The 18,321-nt window shown below is 42.7% G+C and overlaps 1 protein-coding gene across 2 annotated transcripts in view; it reads left to right on the top strand.

The window, feature by feature from the left end:
* The window catches only part of KIAA1328 (KIAA1328 ortholog), a 262,209-nt gene that overhangs the window by 180,132 nt on the left and 63,756 nt on the right, over positions 1-18,321 (top strand). For both annotated transcript variants that reach the window (XM_050943589.1, XM_050943590.1), the window contains exons 7-8: positions 4,273-4,961; positions 11,066-11,167. In XM_050943589.1, coding sequence (XP_050799546.1) covers positions 4,273-4,961; positions 11,066-11,167 — 791 coding nt within the window. The remainder of the gene's footprint in view (positions 1-4,272; positions 4,962-11,065; positions 11,168-18,321) is intronic.

The following is an 18,321-nucleotide window of genomic DNA, read 5'->3' on the forward strand; positions in this document are numbered from 1 at the left end:
CCTCTGCCACCTTGTCCTGCCCATCACAGGTTGTTTATAGTGTGCCCTGCCCTGATAATCCAACTCAGGTGTGGATGTCACTCTAGTTTTTAAATGGTTGGTGCCATTCTTGTATAGTTTTCAATTTAAGCATTGACAGAAATTAACATAACTTGCCAAGTTGTTGCTTGATTTCCCCTGCCCATCCCACCCAAAATTAGTTAATTTATCTTACAGGATTGACCTTGAGTGGCCTTTAAAGCCATATGAAACTGGAACCGAGACTTCCTCGTAGTACTACAACCTCAGTCCTCTAGAGAAATTAAAAAACACTACTTGCATTCCATGATATTAATGAGAATCCTCTGTCCCCCGCAAGCATACGGTAACTGTGAAATAACGGTAAAATTTCTCTGGCTTGTTATGAAGTATTTAAATGTCAATACTATTTCTGAGACCATCAGGGCAGATTTAATGGTGACCAGGGTCAACAAATGCTAACTGGGACCTCCCTTTTAGGGCCTCGAGGGACTTTTAATCAAGTCTCAGTCACGAAGTTAATTTGCAGTGTGGGCCTTTATCCTTAAATCTGCTCCTGGCAATTATTTTATACCATCCCTGTTCATGTGCTGAGATTTCTTAACAAACTTTGGTCCCTTTAGTCAATAAAACAAACTGGTAAAATAAGGAAATCTTGGGGATTTTATTTTTAGGGATCTCTTATTTTTTTCCTTTTCCATTTGGCTTAAAGACTTAAGGAGGGTTGGATATCGTTCATCAAAACCTCAGAGCTGTGGCCAGGGGGATTGTTTGAGAGCAACTGCATGCGCTCCCAGCCCTGGTCCTGAGCAGTTTGGGAAGGTGAGATGTTACTCCTGAGGGAATTCTGCGCAAAAAAATTAAATATTTTAATATTTTAAAATTCTGCAAAATTCTCCATATTTTATTTATCAAAATAACACAATATAATCATACCATTTTAAATGATTTGCTGACAACTATTTTGAAATGAATTACCAAAATAATTGAAAATGATGTGATTATATTTTTATTGTGTTTGTTATTTTGATAATTAAAATATACAGAACTTTGCAGAATTTTAATTTTTTGGTGGAGAATTCCCTTCAGAGTACCAAGGTTCTGTGTGGCACAGTCTGGGTGCAGGCAGCTTGGTGCGGGGCCTGGGTCCAGGGGGGAATCTGGATGCACAGTGGTTTGGTGAGGGATCGGAGGTGCAGAGGGAACGAGACTCTGCAGGGGAGTCCAGGTGAAGGTGGTTAGGGCTCAGTAGAGAGGGCTGTGGGAGTGGGGCTTGGTGGAGTGGGGGTCAGGGTGCAGCTGGTTGGAGCTCAGTGGGTAGGGGTCCAGATGTGGGGGGGTCCTGATGCAGAGGGTGAGGCTCAGCTAGGTGAGGTTTGGGGGACTCAGTGGGCACTTCTGGGTGCAGGGGACTCCTGATGTGGAGAGGGCTCAATGGGGGGGAATTCTGGGTGGGTGGAGGAGGGGTCACTGTACAAAGAGCTGCTCCACCTGTCTGCCCAATCCCTGTGCATTCAGACCTCTCCACACCCAACAGCTCCCCTTGCTGAGCCGAACTCTTCCCCCCTCAAGTCTCTCACCCCCCACCCCCCCGCAGTGCAGAGCTTCCTGCAGCCAGGGGAGGTTTCTGGGGCTTGATCTGACCCAACCCCAGATGGAAGGGGGAGGGAGTTCTCCATCTCCCACCCCCCCCAGCTAAGACTAATGTCCCTGGGCGGCCAGGGCCTCCCCAGACCCCCCTCCCACCAGTGATTTGCCTCTCCCCCCTACAGCTTCCCAAACAGATGTGCCCGAACTGTCCAGCAGCTGGGTAGGGGGTGAGTGAGTACTGGTGCAGCTTCTCTTTGCTTCTCCATTTTCTGAAAGGAAGCAAAGGGAATCTGCAGGGGTGGGGCGCATTTTTCTGCTGCGTTGCAATTGCACGGAATTTCTCGTGAGTAGATGTGTAACATGTAGCTACAGGATTATTTTATGGTCTCTTCTTTTATATCCCTTAACATCTTGCACCCCATATTTTATTTGTTGCCAGAAATCCCTTTCTGTGTGGTGTCTAATTTAGATTATAAAGGACTTTTCAGCTTGGAGAAGAGGAGACTAAAGGGGGATATGATAGAGGTATATAAAATCATGAGTGGTGTGGAGAAATTAAATAAGGAAAAGTTAATTACTTGTTCCCATAATATAAGAACTAGGGGTCACCAAATGAAATTAATGGACAGCAGGTTTAAAACAAATAAAAGGACGTTCTTCTTCATGCAGCGCACAGTCAACTTGTGGAACTCCTTACCTGAGGAGGTTGTGAAGGCTAGGACTATAACAGGGTTTAAAAGAAAACTGGATAAATTCATGGAGATTAAGTCCATTAATGGCTATTAGCCAGGATGGGTAAGGAATGGTGTCCCTAGCCTCTGTTTGTCAGAGGGTGGAGATGGATGGCAGGAGAGAGATCACTTTATCATTGCCTGTTGGGTTCACTCCCTCTGGGGCATTGGCCACTGTCAGTAGACAGAATCCTGGGCTAGATGGACCTTTGGTCTGACCCAGTATGGCCATTCTTACATTCTTATGTCCTTGGGACATGGGAGTGTGTTTTTATTTGTCTGTAAAATCATCATGCACAGCAATGGCACCAAACAAATAAAACAAACAACTCTGATTGCCTTCTGGCAGCATGTTGAATTCTGGTAGGTTGCCCTGCCGGCTCCTCTGACTTCTGAAATATTTTAATGTCCTGCACTTTTCACCCAGTCCTAGCATCAGACTTTTCGTGCACATTTAGTGCTGACACTAATGCAGATGCCTCCAACTCATTGGGTTTCATGGGGCAAAACATGGCATGTGCGGCTTTCAGTCGTATGGTGAAAAGTAAATTTTTGTAAAAACATAACTGAAAATAATCAAATATCAGTATTTAAGGGATAATTTACATTATTTTATTTTCTGTGAGGCCTACAAGAAACTTAATATGAAGGAGCCGAGGGGCAGTCAAATAGAGTTGATACGTTAGTTTATATAAAGAATGTAAGTAATGCATACAAAAACTGTACATAGTTAGATTAGATTCCTCTTCATCTCTTTTTATGTTGCTTGCATTCTTAAATCTAAGATCTTTGGGGCAGAGATTGTCTTCCAGTACATATGGACAGCAGCTAATCTCATTGTGTGTGTTACCAGAATACAAATTGTAGTTTTTTGTCCATCAGTGACCACCAAATTTCAGCTTGCTTGCTGCTGCTAAAGTAGTTTGTTTATCTTTAACAAACCTGGCTTCTGCAATTAAACACAATTAAATCTCTGACAAAGAGCCTGAGGGCCGAAACAGAGTTTAAATGCAATATGTTACTGAAATTAACGCACACATCTAGGAAAAGTGATTCACTGCTGTTCTGATGTGCACAGCAACACAAATGCTTAACTGCCGAGACAAACCGCGGTGCAAGGATACTCCAGGATGTAAGCAGGATTTTGATGTCCCTGACATAATAGCCGTGAGTATAACACACCCACTACAAGTTCACTTTTCATTGGGATGACAAATGTGAATTACAACTGCTTTCTTTCTGCAGAGTTTTATCAGAGTATAATCACTTGCCCAACTTAATTGAAAAATCACTTACATTTATAGCTGAATTTAAACATGTTTTTTTATTTAAATGACAGCTTTTGAAGTAGAACCATATTTTACGGAAAGTGGTCGGTTTTTATCTGTGTTTCTGTAAAGACATTTCAAAAACTCTCATCAAATTTCCGGCGGTAAGTAATATCCCATTCAGCGCAAGGTGAAATGTTTTACATCAAATCTCCTGCTGTGTAATGGCCAATCAAAGAGTATTTATAGTGGCTGAATGGATTTTTTGGCTCGGCATTCAAAATTAAACATTTTCATACATTAACATTTAATATTTTTTACCACTCTTCAAGTTGATTTTATGTAACCCTAGATACTCACAACTGCTTGGTACTCTGAAGCTGCTTGTTTATGCTGAGGATCCTGCAGACAGTAGTTTCATATTTATTGTACTTGTTTACACTGATTGAAATGTAGATTTGAAAGCAGGCTTATCTCTGCCTTTTGATAAACATTATATGAGTCTTGCTAGATGTCCATCAGCACAACGCATTGAATCTCCCAGTACTGGTATGACAACTTTACTCTATGAACTGATGAGGAGAAGCAAATTTTGCTAAGGAACAATACAATTTAACATAGAATGTTAAATTTTGAAAGATGATAGCTTGTTTCTCTTGTTGTAGGTGTCCAGCAAGAAGAGTCCATGCCAGCTACCACCTTTGGAACTGGATGGTTCTTATTTAAGTATAGTTAGACCACAAACAAGAACAATATACAAGAACAATAAAGCATCACAGTCTGGAAGTCCAGCCCTGTTTTCAGTACCTCCACACTGTAGAAATAATCATGCTCATGAGACCACAGCCCACTACAACCAACAGGAGGTTCTGAATGAATGTCCGGTGGAAAATGGCTTGCACAGAAAATGTAACAATATGATGCTGTCAGCAAGGGAAAGGGGCCCATACCACACACAAATGGCTCCTGATGTGGGCCAGAGAATCAGTGAATTTCAGAACACATGTCCTCACCAAATGAGTCATTGGGCTTGTATGCAGCCAGGAAGCTTGGAGAACATTCAGGATAGCCAAAAGGCCAGCCATGTACCCAGAAGACATTCTGGGCCACTTCATGAAACCTGTGATTACTCTAGGCTTTCTCGAGTTTCTGGGATGAATGACATTGTGGACTCTGGATCAAAAGAAACAGAGCGAAGTAAAAGACTGTCTGAGGAAAGAAGACAGCAGCTTCTGCTGCAGAAAATGGAGCTGGAAGTTGAAAAGGAACGTCTCCAGCATCTGCTTGCTAAACAGGAAGCAAAACTACTTCTGAAGCAGCAACAGCTACACCAGTCCAGGCTGGATTACAATAGGTGAGTTTGTGAGGTTTATAGATAGAGGATAATTGTTAGTGTAGAAGGAATTTCTGTGGTACCAAACACTTACATGGAGCATTGAGAAGCACAGAGTAAGACCTCCTCTGTGCCCTGAAGAACTTGGAATTTAAACTAGACAATGCTATAACCACGAGACTAGACATGGGACAACAGTTAGGTAAAGAAGTGTGGTCTAGAATAAGATAGGAAAATTGATGGAAGAAATTATCCTTGAGGATAATCCTTGAGGAGGGATTTGAAAGAGGAGAGTGTGCGTTAGTAGACTAGAACAAGGAGTTCAAGGTGTAGGAACAGCATCCTAGGAGGTGCCAAAACCACGAGCGGAAGAAAGACAGAATGAGCAGTAAGGTTGAAGTGCTAGGTAAGAAAGGAAGCAGGAAGAGTAGAGGGGAATGAAAGCTGTGTGTATAGACTTGAGTGCTGATGCTTTACTCAGCTGTACAGACATAAGAGAAGATGTGGTTTTTCGCTCAAGGAACTATGATGTAAATCAGATTCAGACAATATACACACACAATCCCAACTGAGAGTCCAGTCTTGAACTCTGGGTGCTGTTTGATGGAAGGTTACCTGAAAAAAAGTGGGTTTAAAGAGAGATTTAAACAGGGAGGTTGTTATATGGGAGGTAAAGAAGAGAGGCCCTAGAGAGTGAGGGGCCCCATGGAAAAAGGCACGAAAATAAGTGGAAAGAAGATACAAGAGAGATTGTTGGGATGAAGCATGCGAGGTGCTTAAGCAGTAGAAGGGTTAGTGGGGAAGAGGAAATAAGAATGGCTATGTAGGCGGGTCAGAATTGTGCAGCATCATGAGCTGAAAATGAGATGCTTTCACTTGATGTAGAAGGTGAGAGCTTACCCTGAAAGATATTTGTGTAAGGGTTTGACAGAGTAGTGGGAAGGGAAGACAGATTTAGCAGCAACATTTTATGTAGACTGGCAGCGGGGAGAGGATAGAGATGTATTGAAACCACAGAAGAGGAAGTTGCCCTAGAAAGAGGAGATATAACTCAGTTGAATACAAGGATTTTAGTGGAAGGGAGAGGGAGGAATGGATGGAGTTTAGCAGTCTTGTAAAGGAAACAGCAAAAGGATTTGATGAGAGCTTTGATGTAGATATTATTTTAAAAGCGTCACTGACAAGGGGATCCCACAAGATTATGAATTACATGATCTGCATCCCACACCTGTATTTTCTCCTTTCCCTCCAACACCATAACTGCTTTTCAAGTTTTAAAAGGGAATATTATAGCTGAAGGAGTTTTTTGCCTGTATAAACTGTACTCTGCTAAGTAACTTTCTCTGCTGCTTTTGTATGTAATATGGAATCCAAAAATTTAATTGTATGTAGTTAGTTTTCACATGCCTATTTGATCTGAGGCAGTCACAATTGTCCGTGCGTTGATATGACAAGGCACTCCACTCACCGCTAGGATGGCACCTCCTCCTGGTCACTCTGGGGAGTAGCTCACGAGGTTGATGCCTCTAACCATGTTTGTGCACCGTCTCTGCACCTCTCTATCTTGGTTTGTGGCCCCCTCTCTTACTCCATGAGCTGCCTCTTTGTGACTTAGCCCTCTAGCCAGGTCACTGAACAATTTTCCCCTTCCAGAATCGGAAAGTCTTTCCTCTCAAGCAGTCCTAGGCTGTCTTCCTCGTAGTGCCACTCCCTTAATGGTTGGCAAGGGAACCCAGATCCACCCTCTGCTCCGGGTTCTGGCTCAGGGACCCTCTAGACAGCAGTCAAGACCTATTCACTTCTAGACCTTGGTGTCTTTCCCTGAGCCCTGTCCTACTTTCCTGGCTTAGAATCACATAGAATCATAGACTATCAGGGTTGGAAGGGACCTCAGGAGGTAACTAGTCCAACCCCCTGCTCAAAGCAGGACCAGTCCCCAACTAAATTCCCCCCCTCTCTGGGTTTGCCAGCCCTTCTCTCAGGGAGTTACTGCAGACTCTCCCGTCAGCACCCTCCATTTCCAATTTCCTATCTTTATAGTCCCAGCCCAGATCATTCCTCCTCAGTTGGGCTCCCTCACTCAGCCTTGGGTTTACTTGGCCACCTGATTCCCTTCAGCTGTGGCCTGTTGGGTTAATTAGCCCCCTTCCCCATCTGCATTAGCCCTTTCTAGGCAAGTGTGGGGTAAACATCTCATCACAGTTGGAAATGACTGAGTTTACAAAGGATTATAACTTCAGGTGAGAAGTAAGTTGGAACAGATGTATTCTTAAGAACATAAGAAAAGCCATACAGGGTCAAACTAATGGTCCATCTAGCGAGGTATCCTGTCTTCCAGCGGTGGCCAATGCCAGATGCTTCCGAGGGAATGAGCAGAATAGGGAATCATCAAGTGATCCGTGCCTTGTCACCCATTCCCACCGTCTGGCAAACAGAGGATAGGGACACTTCAAATCACGGTTTTGCATCCCTGCCCATCCTGGCTAATAGCCATTGGCTATCCTCCATGAACTTATCTAGTTCTTTTGTGAACCCTGTTATAGTCTTGGCAAATCCTCTTGCAAAAGGTTCCATAGGTTGACTGTGCGCTGTGTGAAGAAATACTTCCTTTTGTTTATTTTAAACCTGCTGCCTACTAATTTTATTTGGTGACCCCTAGTTCTTGTGGTATTAGGAGTAAATAGTGCTTCCTTATTTACTCCCTCTACACTAGTCATGATTTTATAGTCCTCTATCATATCTCCCCTTTGTCATCTCTTTTCCAAGCTGAAAAGTCCCAGTCTTGTTAATCTTCCCTCATACGGAAGCTGTTCCATACCCCATTCATTTGTATTGCCCTTTTCTGTACCTCTTCCAGTTCCAATCTATCTTTTTTTGAAATGGGGTGACCAGATCTGCACGCAGTATTCAAGATGTGGGCGTACCGTGGATTTATACAGAGGCAATATGATATTTTCTGTCTTATTATCTATCCCTTTCCTAATGATTCCCAACATTCTGTTAGCTTTTTTGACTGCAGCTGCACTCTGAGTGGATGTTTTCAGAGAACTCTCTACAATGACTCCGAGATCTCTTTCTTGGATGCTAACAGCTAATGTAGACCCCATCATTTTATATGTATGGTTGGGATTATATTTTCCAGTGTGCATTATTTTGCATTTCTCAACATTGAATTTCATCTGCCATTTTGTTGCCCAGACACCCAGTTTTATTAGACCCCTTTGTAACTCTTCACAGTCTGCTTTGGACTTAACTATCTTGAGTAGTTTTGTATCATCTGCAAATTTTGCTACCTCACTGTTTACCCCGTTTTCCAGATCATTTATGAATATGTTGAACAGGACTGGTCCCAGTACAGACCCCTGGGAGACACCATTATTTATCTCTCTCCATTCTGAAAACTGACCATTTAATCTTCAGATATCCTATTTCTATGCATATTTCCCACTAATAAAAAGTATGTAGAATATAAAGGAGACACAGGAAGAGTTTCTTTTAAAATGAATATTTTCAGAGTCTTCTGAGAGGCATTGGCTGCCCAACAAAAGGACTCTTAAATATCTCTGTAATGATATCATTCTTGTTGTTGTAATTGCACCTATTTTAACCAGTTTCTCCTGAGAAGATTTCAAGTTCTGCAAAGCTGTAGTTGCTAGAAAAAATTACAGAGGAAGGTCCATAAGTGAATAGTCTGAGTCTTGAATATATCTTCCATTACCTCTTCCCAGAGGTGCAGATGCTTGTACATTTGCCATCTCATCTTCAAATAAGGCACCTACACTGTAGCAATCTGAATGTTAGAGGTTTTCTTGCAATCTCTTTAGAGTTAAATACAATTGAACTATTTACATCAAATATCTGCACATGCCTAATATTTACAGGTGTCCTTCTCAAATGTCCTCTTTCTGTTTTAGCTTTAGCTTTATGATTCTCCTCTTTGGTCTACTTGCTAACCACAGAATTGCTTCTGAGGTCTACAGATGACAAAGGACCACGGCAGCGATGGAGCACCCGCCGAAATGCCGCCAAATTTCGGCGGCTTTTCAGCAGTGACGCCTCTCGCCATCGATAAGCGACGTCATCGAGAGGCGTCCCTGCTGAAATTCGGGAGCGATGCCTCTTGATGACGTCACTTGTCGATGGCAAGCGGCGTCACCGAGAGGCGTCGCCAACGCAATTCAGGAGCGACGCTCTCGATGACGTCACTTGTCGACGACAAGCGGTGTCATCAAGAGACGTCTCCCCGCCGAAATGCTGCTGAAATTTGGCGGCATTTTGGCGGGTGCTCTCTCAGGGGCCAGGACACAGGCGCATTAAGATGCCCTCGTGGGCACCATGGCACCCGCTGGCACTGCGTTGGGGACCACTGATATACACCTTGCTAAATTATCAGGAAGACTCACCAAGGAAGGAACTTAACCTATTCACTCATCTTTTACCATCACGAGGATAGTAAAAGACAGACAAACAAAACCAGCTAAGGCTAATTTATTTGGCTGTCCCTGTCTCTCAATGGGAAGAATTGTGCGGTGCTGGGATTAGCCCATTCTGAGGTGCTAGTGGTGTCATAATTTAAATGAGAAGGAAAAAAGGTCCTGACCTGTTGCACTAGTTAGTGGCTCTTAAAATGCCCATATAGCTTTTTGCAAGGGCAGGAGTTAGCCCTTTTTTCATGGCCAAATTCTGACGACATTGCTTTCTGTCTCCCTAAATTCCCTCCTGTGGTTTCAGATAGGCTCTGTATTTTTCAGTCCCATGTGCTCTGCTTGTATAATGGCTGTCCCTTTTCACACCAGAGGTGACTGCATTTCATTGGTGGAGGAAATGACTCTGTAGCAAGCAGAGCACTCACCGGCACGGTGCCTCCTGCTGGTCCATCCGGGAATTAGCTCATCCAGCTCCAGAGCACCCTCTATGGGCCAGTGTCTCACCCTCTGGCCCCGTGTCCCTCCATGACCCCGGTGCCTCTTATCTTGGGGTGCTGCCCCACGGCAGTGTCCCCACACTCTGGGTTTCTCCTCCCAGGGGAACCCTAACCCCCTATACCCACCTTGCCTCAGTGGCTACTGCCAGTCATCATGTAACTTCTTCTCTCAGGGGCAACTTCAGTATGTAATGGCCACTCATCACTGGCAAGGGGGTTGGAACTGCTGCTTTTTCTTGCTCTGGCTGCCTTCCTGCAGCCCTAGTACCTCCTCAGGCCTTTGCCACAAGGCCTTAGCCTGGGAGGTTGCCAGGCCAGAGCTCCCCAGCTCAGCCTGCCTTTCCCAGTATGCTCTGTCCAAGGTACCCCTGTCTCTAGTTTGGAGCAAGACTAACTTCCTTTTCCCAAGGAGCCCTTCTTATACTGGCCCAGTCGGGCCCTGATTGGCTGTCTCAAGCCCTCTTGTGATTGGCTCCCTGGGACAGCCCTTTCCCAGAGCTGTTTTTCTAACCCCTTCCAAACCAGAGCAGGGTGACTGCCCTGCTACAGATTCCTCTGGGTATGTTTAATTACACTTCAGGGCAGCCGAAAATTACACCAGCTTGAAGTGAGAATGAGCCATCTTCAGTCCTGGCTCAGTGACAGGTTTAAGGTCCTTTCTGTTACTATCCATGACAGCCAGAAACTGGATCTTTATAATAATAGAAGGGGAAACTTACCTGTATGCTATTTCCTATCTTGATTTGAACAGAGGAGAGTATTCTCAGATAAAGAAGGAACATCATGTGTTGAGACCTGCAGTTGCCTCGGACTGCATCACCATATTAAAGATGGAGAACAGCTGCAATCTCCTATATTTTATGCAGCTTTCATGCCATCCTTGAGCTCTTGCCAGGTGCTAGGGCATTCCTTAGTGTGGCGATGCATGAAGTTTTTCTCATATTTCTCAAGAGAGCAAGTGCTTTGAAATCAGTACAATTAAAGAATTTTTGTCAACCGCAGCCCTCAGAAACAAAGGGAGCAGGTGGAAGCTGTTTTCCCCAGAACTAAGGGGCGTGAGAGAAAATGGAGAGGTTTTGTGAAAGCTTCTCTGTATAATGTGCTCTGATCAGATCAGAGTTTTGTGTGTGTTGGGGGTGGAGGTGGCTGCAGGTACAATAGCTTCCCCAGGATGTAAAGCTAACTATCTCCACATTTCCAGATTTAAGGGCCAAGTTTTTGATTCAGAAATGGTCACTGATGAAGCACCAGGCGGGCCAGGAGGACCAACCCTTGTGATGAATGGCACTGGCATGGGGTTAAGGTAATCTCTCTCATTTTCTTTTAACCATTAGCAAGTACTTCTAAGTGTTGGTGTATTTTCTTCCTTCTCAAAAAGATGTTATTGGCTGCCACATGCATATTTTTGGTTTGTACTTCTGTTTGATTTGGATTAAATGCTGCTAACCAGGAAAGACCTCATGAAATAGTCTAGATTGGTCTCTAGCAAACTTATTCATAACAAAAAGAAAGGATGGTCTTGTGGTTAAAGCACTTGACAGAGACTCGGGAGAGCTGGCTTCAGTTCTCTGCTCTGTTACTGACTTTGTGTGTGACCTTGCCTCATGCTGCAGGGCTATAAAATTGTAGACTGGAGCCCAGACTCTGGAACCCTCCTCCATCAAGGGGTCCCAGAGCCTGTATGTCTACACTGCAATTTTATAGCCCCGCAGCCCAAGTCAGCTGACACAGGCCATCCAGGAGTGTTTAATGCAGTGTAGATATACGCTGAGTCTCTCTGTGCCTTTGATCCTCATCTTTATAATAGCAATAATGCTATCCTGTGTTGTCTTGTCTTCTTAAATTGTAAGCTGTTCAGACCAAGGACTGGCCTGCTAGGTGTTTGTACAGTGCCTAGCACAATGGGACCTTTATCTCAATTGGGGCCTCTAAACGCTACTGGAATTCATACAATTAATAATTGTAGATAGCTGTGGCATTTCCCAGTGACTGGAGGAAGTCTGCAAGGGCACATGTGGTCCGTCTCCTTCTTAATGGCACTTCTGGATCACCTGGCCTTTCCTCACTCCCATTCAGAGCAGGCAAATCTCTTTTGCTTCGAAAACCCTTCCCAGATACAATTCCCCTCTCTGGTCTCTGACCTGACTGTCAGTGCAGTGTCCTGCCAGAGGTTAGTCAGTTTGGCATTTTATATCTTCTGGCCCTGAGGCATTGGTCAAAGGCTGTGTGTAAGATCTCTTCTCAGCAAAGCAGGAAGGAGAGAATAAAAAAGTACACAGGCCTCTCAATGCAAAAGAAAACCTTTCTTACTGTTTAGGCTGCTAAAGCAAACTGCTGGACGAGAACTCTAGGTGTCAGAAGTGTCTTCCTAGTGGTCAGTCCCCTCCTCCTACCTCCACACATTGACTAGATGTCGAATAATAAGGGTAGACACAGGCTCAGCAGTGTGTTGGCTCATCCCAAGCCAACCCTGCAGTCTCTGACCCAATGAATCTTCTTCTCATCCCAGCAAATCATGAACAGCAAGCAGCAGAACCCCAGTAAATGTGTGCACCCAGGAAGGCAGCACCTGCTGCTGGCCCAGAAATTGTAGGTGTACCTTCTGCAGTTCTAATTTCCACCCCCACACACACCCCGGCAGGACTTTCTAGTGAGAAATTTGCTTACCAACCTTGGCTTAGGAGTGTTTTGTTTTGCTATCTGGTGACTACTATTAATTTCCTTCTGTATTTTCTTTTCTTCACTCTTGGTTGGGGAGGGGATGGTAGGGGAATAATTGGGCCTACACATTTACCCTAAGTGTGAACTCCACAGTGAGAAGTGAGTGAAAAGTTGCAATGAACTATAATAAATATTGATGAGGAAAGGTGAAAAAAAAGAGAGAGGCTGAATTAGTCCAAACAAAAAAGCCCACTGATATAATTCAAGGACTGTGTAAACAAGGACAGTGTAAGACTGGAAATCAATGAACCAAAATTGATGTGTTGGAAATTGAGCATAAATGGTGGACAGAGTAATGTGGGGATGGACTATTTCACCCTCCCTCTTTTGGGGTCCTTCTCAGAAGAAGACGTTGTGGGGAGAACTGGCTCCTGCAATGTTGGCTGACTGAAAGAACAGGAAGGAGTAAACTTCACCATCATGGCAACCACTCCCACTGTCTCTTAGGATCCTGGACCTTCTCCATCCTAATGAGTGCTGAACACCACTTGGGATGTGAAACTATCACTCATATTCCCCGCCCAGTGTGTCCTTTTCCTTCCCCACTTTACTACTACTTTTTCCTCTCCCTCTCATTTTGTTTTCTGTTTAATAAGAGTCTGGCCAAGACTGTATATTGTGCAACACTGCTGTATCTCTGTGACCAGAAAGAGGCCGCTAAAAAGAATGCCCTAAACAGCCCAGTGCTGGTTTGCCAGGTCTTGGAGTAGTTAATAAGACCATGTGCTATGCTTGTGTTTTTCCAGCAGTGAGGTTGCAAGTGACATTCAACACCAGGGACAGTTGCCGTATTTTCTATCTTTGCTGTTCTTTTCTTTCCCCTTTGTTTGTCTTGTTCTGCCTTCTCAGAAATAGGATTGGACTTGAACAGCAGCAGCAGCAACAATAGCTCCAGTGTATCCAACTAACTACTTCATTTACCCAACAGGACAGTTATTCCCATAGAATCACAGAATAGCAGGGTTGGAAGGGACCTTAGGAGGTCATTTAGCCCAACCCCCTGCTCAAAGCAGGACCAATTCCCAACTAAATCATCCCAGCCAGGGCTTTGTCAGGCCTGACCTTAAAAATCTCTAAGGAAGGAGATTCCACCCATCTTTAATACCCTCTAAGAGACCATCAGGCAAGGGTTTTTTCCTTCTAAAGACCCTCTCCTGCTAAATGGAATGAGGATGTTGTTAAAATGAAAGCCTTGCTTAATACCTTGCAGTTCAAATGCTTTAACTGTTTTTCTTTCTTTCTGAATCTTTAATAAAAAGTTATAAAGGATGTTTAATAGTGTGTTTGCCATGGTACTAAGCAACCTGAGGTCTGTTTGTACACCAAACCCTGAACCTTGTTTACCACTGTTTAATGTTGGACAGCAACAGGGTCATGTCGATACCTTCAACTCTTTTGACTCATGTATTCCATCTAAGTTAATACAACAGTGGGGTGAGATATCTTCCTCATGGACTCTGTAGTTTGTTCTTTCTCCTATATGAGTTACTGATTATCCAATCACTTTTGTATTAACAGGCAGTGGAATCTATTGTATTTTAAACATAGGTTACCACCGCAGATAAGGAGAGTCCTAAAAGTGATCCTCGTTTATTTTTTTCCCTTTTTTACAAAACCATGTAATTCCATGATCACTCTAGCAAAGGAGATTCAGAAAATAGATCTTGTTAAATATATTCTCGCATTGCACTTGGTTGAGGAGAAATGTAAGCTAGAACATCTGCAGGTCTTTTTGCAATAGGTTGCTAAAACTTGCTAAAGTCTGCTTAATATTGGAGGGGGAAATGAAGAAAAACTGCATTGTTTACAAAATGAGTTCCAGATTTCATAATTTTTTTCCTCTCTCTCTCTCTCTCTCTCATATTCTCTTGATTAAACGCACAGTAATTTTTCAAAGTTAATATGTATTTCTGCAGTCTCAAGTCACAGTGCCAGCTGGTTCCAAAGTTTGGCAGCAAGACATCTGAAAGTTTGTTTCCTGTACTCAGTCGTCAGTTTTGCAAAGGTTACCAGATGAATGCCTCCTAAATAATCTATTCTAATGTAAGACTGGAAGAGGCTACGAAGACAAGTCCATTTGTCTCTTTTATGCATTTGAATATAGAAGTGATTTTTTTTTTCAATCTCAGAAAAGGGTGCTGCGTGAGTGTGGCTGGAATGGGAGGTGGGAACTGTTCTCTTCTGAGCAATCTGGCAGTTGTATTGAAATGCCAAAGGCTTTTTGCTGTAGAAAATATTATTAAGAATCATGATGGAAAACCAACCCTGTTTATCTTCCAGTTTGGATGAGCTTCTCAAGGGAACCTCCCCGAAACATAATTTTAATTTTCAAATAAGCAAAGCTCAGTTTAAAATTCTCTTGGTATTTTTAAAAAAAATTACCAAAAGTATTTAAAATATTAAACTTGCTCGAGTGAGACATTGGAATTTACAAGTAAAATAAATAATACAATCAAGAACTGAAAAACATAGATTTTTATAATTAACAGCTCATTTTGAGTTAATTATCTACAATTACCAAAATCTAATTGCAATTTATTCTCTATTATCTGTGGAGAGAATTGTAGGCAAGGGAATCTGCATCATTGGCATTCATAGGATGGGTACAAATAATGGACGAGCCCTTAATGGAAAAACAAAAGCAAATAGGAGCACGCAGCTGTGCCAAGCTAGCGAAAGGTAATTGTAGTCAGAAATGAGGTATGTACTTTAAAGGCATCTTGTCATCTCCTGTAGGGCATAATTTTTTACCTACTTGCAGAAAAGATTTCAAGAGCAAATATAGAGCAGTTTGATTTCTCTCTGAGCTTTTCATGGCAATCTGCCCGTTTGTGGAAGGGGAAACTTTGACTCTGGGGAACACTTTAAATATACTGAACTTTTGAATGGATATGTGTGTTTCATTTCCTCTACCATAAGTACCCTTTACATTTAACTAATTATCAAAGCCTTTCAACAAATGTTGCCCATCTCTGCCTACTTGGATCCTCCTGATGCGAATTTGTAATGCTGAATTTGTCACTTCACTGTCAGGTGTAAACAGAAGGAGGGGCTCATTTGGGAAGAATGCTCTTTTCCTGATACACGGAGTGGCCATCTCAGGGCAGCTGAAGAATCTGCAGTTGCAAGATGTCCAGTTCTCTCAGGCACAGCCATGGGAGCAGGCCACAGGGCTTTATTGTGGATAGTTTTCACTAGCTTGGTGTGCACATGGGTGTGTCCAGGACAGATCTTCAGCAAAAGATGTATAACTTCTAAAATTAGAGGCAAGTTTGGTTTGTAGAATTTCTTTTCAAGTCTGCCCCAGGTTGTAAGATGCTTTAAAATATTCAGAAATAAAAGCAAACCTACTGAATTTGATTAGCTTAAAACAGCTTTTTAAAACACATTTCCCATCTCTCAGGTGCCTTTGCCTGATACATGCTCAAGTACCCACTCCCTGCTCATTCAGGAGGATCTGTTCATATGGCACTCCTGATAACTGCCTCAGGGAGAGTGGAATTTTAAAACAATCCACCACTTTCCCCTTTGTTTGATCTGAATGTGAATATAGTACACCATGGAAACGAGGGCTATCTAATAGCTCTTGACTAGAGCCAGATATAGTTCAGTGAGATGCCGTGCAAGTACCCCTACTTTTAACTCTTCTGTGTGCTTAAATGCTAACCTATAGCATTCCTTGCTGTTGTATTGCTTTGTCCCTTCAGCATCTCAGTCAATGCACCTTGTTCCTTTCTTCCCTATAGCACCCTCTGCTAATCCATTTCTGGGACCTCACGCACCCTCACCTGAACATGTTTCATATAGGAACATTTGAGACTATTAGTATCAAATATGTTTGTTATATAAAGGCATCCTTTGAATGGACAGTGCCTGTTACAGGATTTTTTCCCTCCAGTACTAGAGATTTTCCAGATGTAATTTGCAACCACTTATCTCATCAAACACTTTTCTCATTTGTGTGTGTGGATCTATCTCACCCTTGTGTGTTTTTCCCTCTTATATTTTTAGTTAGCTGAAAATATCAAACACAGAATTTAATAGCACTTTCCCTCTATTGAAATGTTCGTTGTTATGGTGATAGTTCCAGGAGGGAACACTATCAAGGGTCTTTTAGAAGATTTTATGTTTACAGTATAACTTTTTTATTATTTTATGAGAGAAGGGTGACAGTTATCTTTGCTCCTTGTTAAATATATATTATTGACGCTATTTTTTTAGGATTGTTTGAATTGTTATGTATCTTGTGCTAGCTATACCGATGTGTCCAAATATTCAAGACAATTATATATAAATGCAAAAGAATGGCTTGCAGCCCTTCCTGCTGTTCCAGACATGTGATTTATTTCACACACTCTTTGAAAAAAAAATCAAACCTCACAATTATGCAAATACACTTCTGTCCTAACCTGGAGCACCCCAGCTTTTCCAGTCCTCGAGGACTCCATCAGTGTAGTTTTGCCATTGCATCTCAGTAGCAAATGACAGCACCCCTGTTATTTCACACCTGTGGCCATCTGTCAATTCTCCTCAATCACGACATACATCACCTCCTACTATTCCAGTCTGGAGTCTCTAGAGAAGAAACTGCCAATCGTGCCAGAATGTGCAGTGTTTGACTAAGACCATCAAATTCCTATTCATTTATAGTTATTCCCTGGTCTCTGGAGGTGCATTTAATAACCCGATGTGCCACTTAGGCGACTAATGCATTTACTGGATGCAGCTGGCTAGGATTTTTTTTCTGCTCCTCAATACTTTTAAAACTGGCAGATTGACAGAATTAAAACAGACAGAAATCAACTGTGCTTGCATACTGCTTATAGAATCTTTTTTACTTTGGGTAGCTGGAAACTGCTTGCCCAGTTGTTTGTGTCCATTTTAACACCCAGGCTTTCTCTCTCTCTGGCAGATTATTTGACACTGAAGTTGGTAGCATAATCAGATGGGAAACTCAGAGAGAACTTATTTGGTCAATAAAAATGTAATTGACATATCTGCAAGAAGTGCAAATGCTGAATTAGCTGCAGAAACACATCTCTGAGTAATAAATATAACCCACAGCATCTCCCCAACAGATATCTGCCCTAGTCCACTGTTACATAACAGGAGACTGTATACTGAATTTTCTGCACATTTTTGCTCAGGCTCATGCTACGGCACTAAAAATAGCAGTGTAGATGTTTCTGCTCAGGCTCTGAGACTCATCCCCTTCACCAGGTTTCAGAGCCAAACCAGGAATGTCTATTTTTAGTGCCATAGCACAAGCCGCAGTCTACAAACCTGGGCTTTGATGTTTTCTTTTGCAGTGTAGATATACCCATAGAGGCTTAAAGACTAGCAGGAATAGTTGGTGACCAGAAGTTTATTTCAAGATTTCTCTGAGTCTTTTTTACCAGTCAACAATGTTTGTTAGTCTGGGGAGTCTAAAGCTTCATTTCCACTTGTACTGGTTTCTTTGATAACTGTATTCTCAGGTTTACTTTGAACTACAGCAGTTTTTTATCCTGCTCTTATCTGAACTGTACCTGATCTCTTCTTAGGATGACGTGTGCCACATTCAGCAGTCCAAACTAGCCTGAACAGAAAGCCTATGAGCGGGCACGCCCCTAGGATGTAGGTGGGAGGCAATTTAGTCAGTCTTAGTGGAAAGATGGAGCTAACTTGATTTACAGCTGTAGTCTTCAAAAAGCAAACTAAGTTTGTAATTAGTGAACACTTGAGGAAAGAGGGTGG

Source organism: Gopherus flavomarginatus, chromosome 3 (genome assembly GCF_025201925.1).
Source record: "Gopherus flavomarginatus isolate rGopFla2 chromosome 3, rGopFla2.mat.asm, whole genome shotgun sequence".
Lineage (NCBI taxonomy): Eukaryota > Metazoa > Chordata > Testudines > Testudinidae > Gopherus > Gopherus flavomarginatus.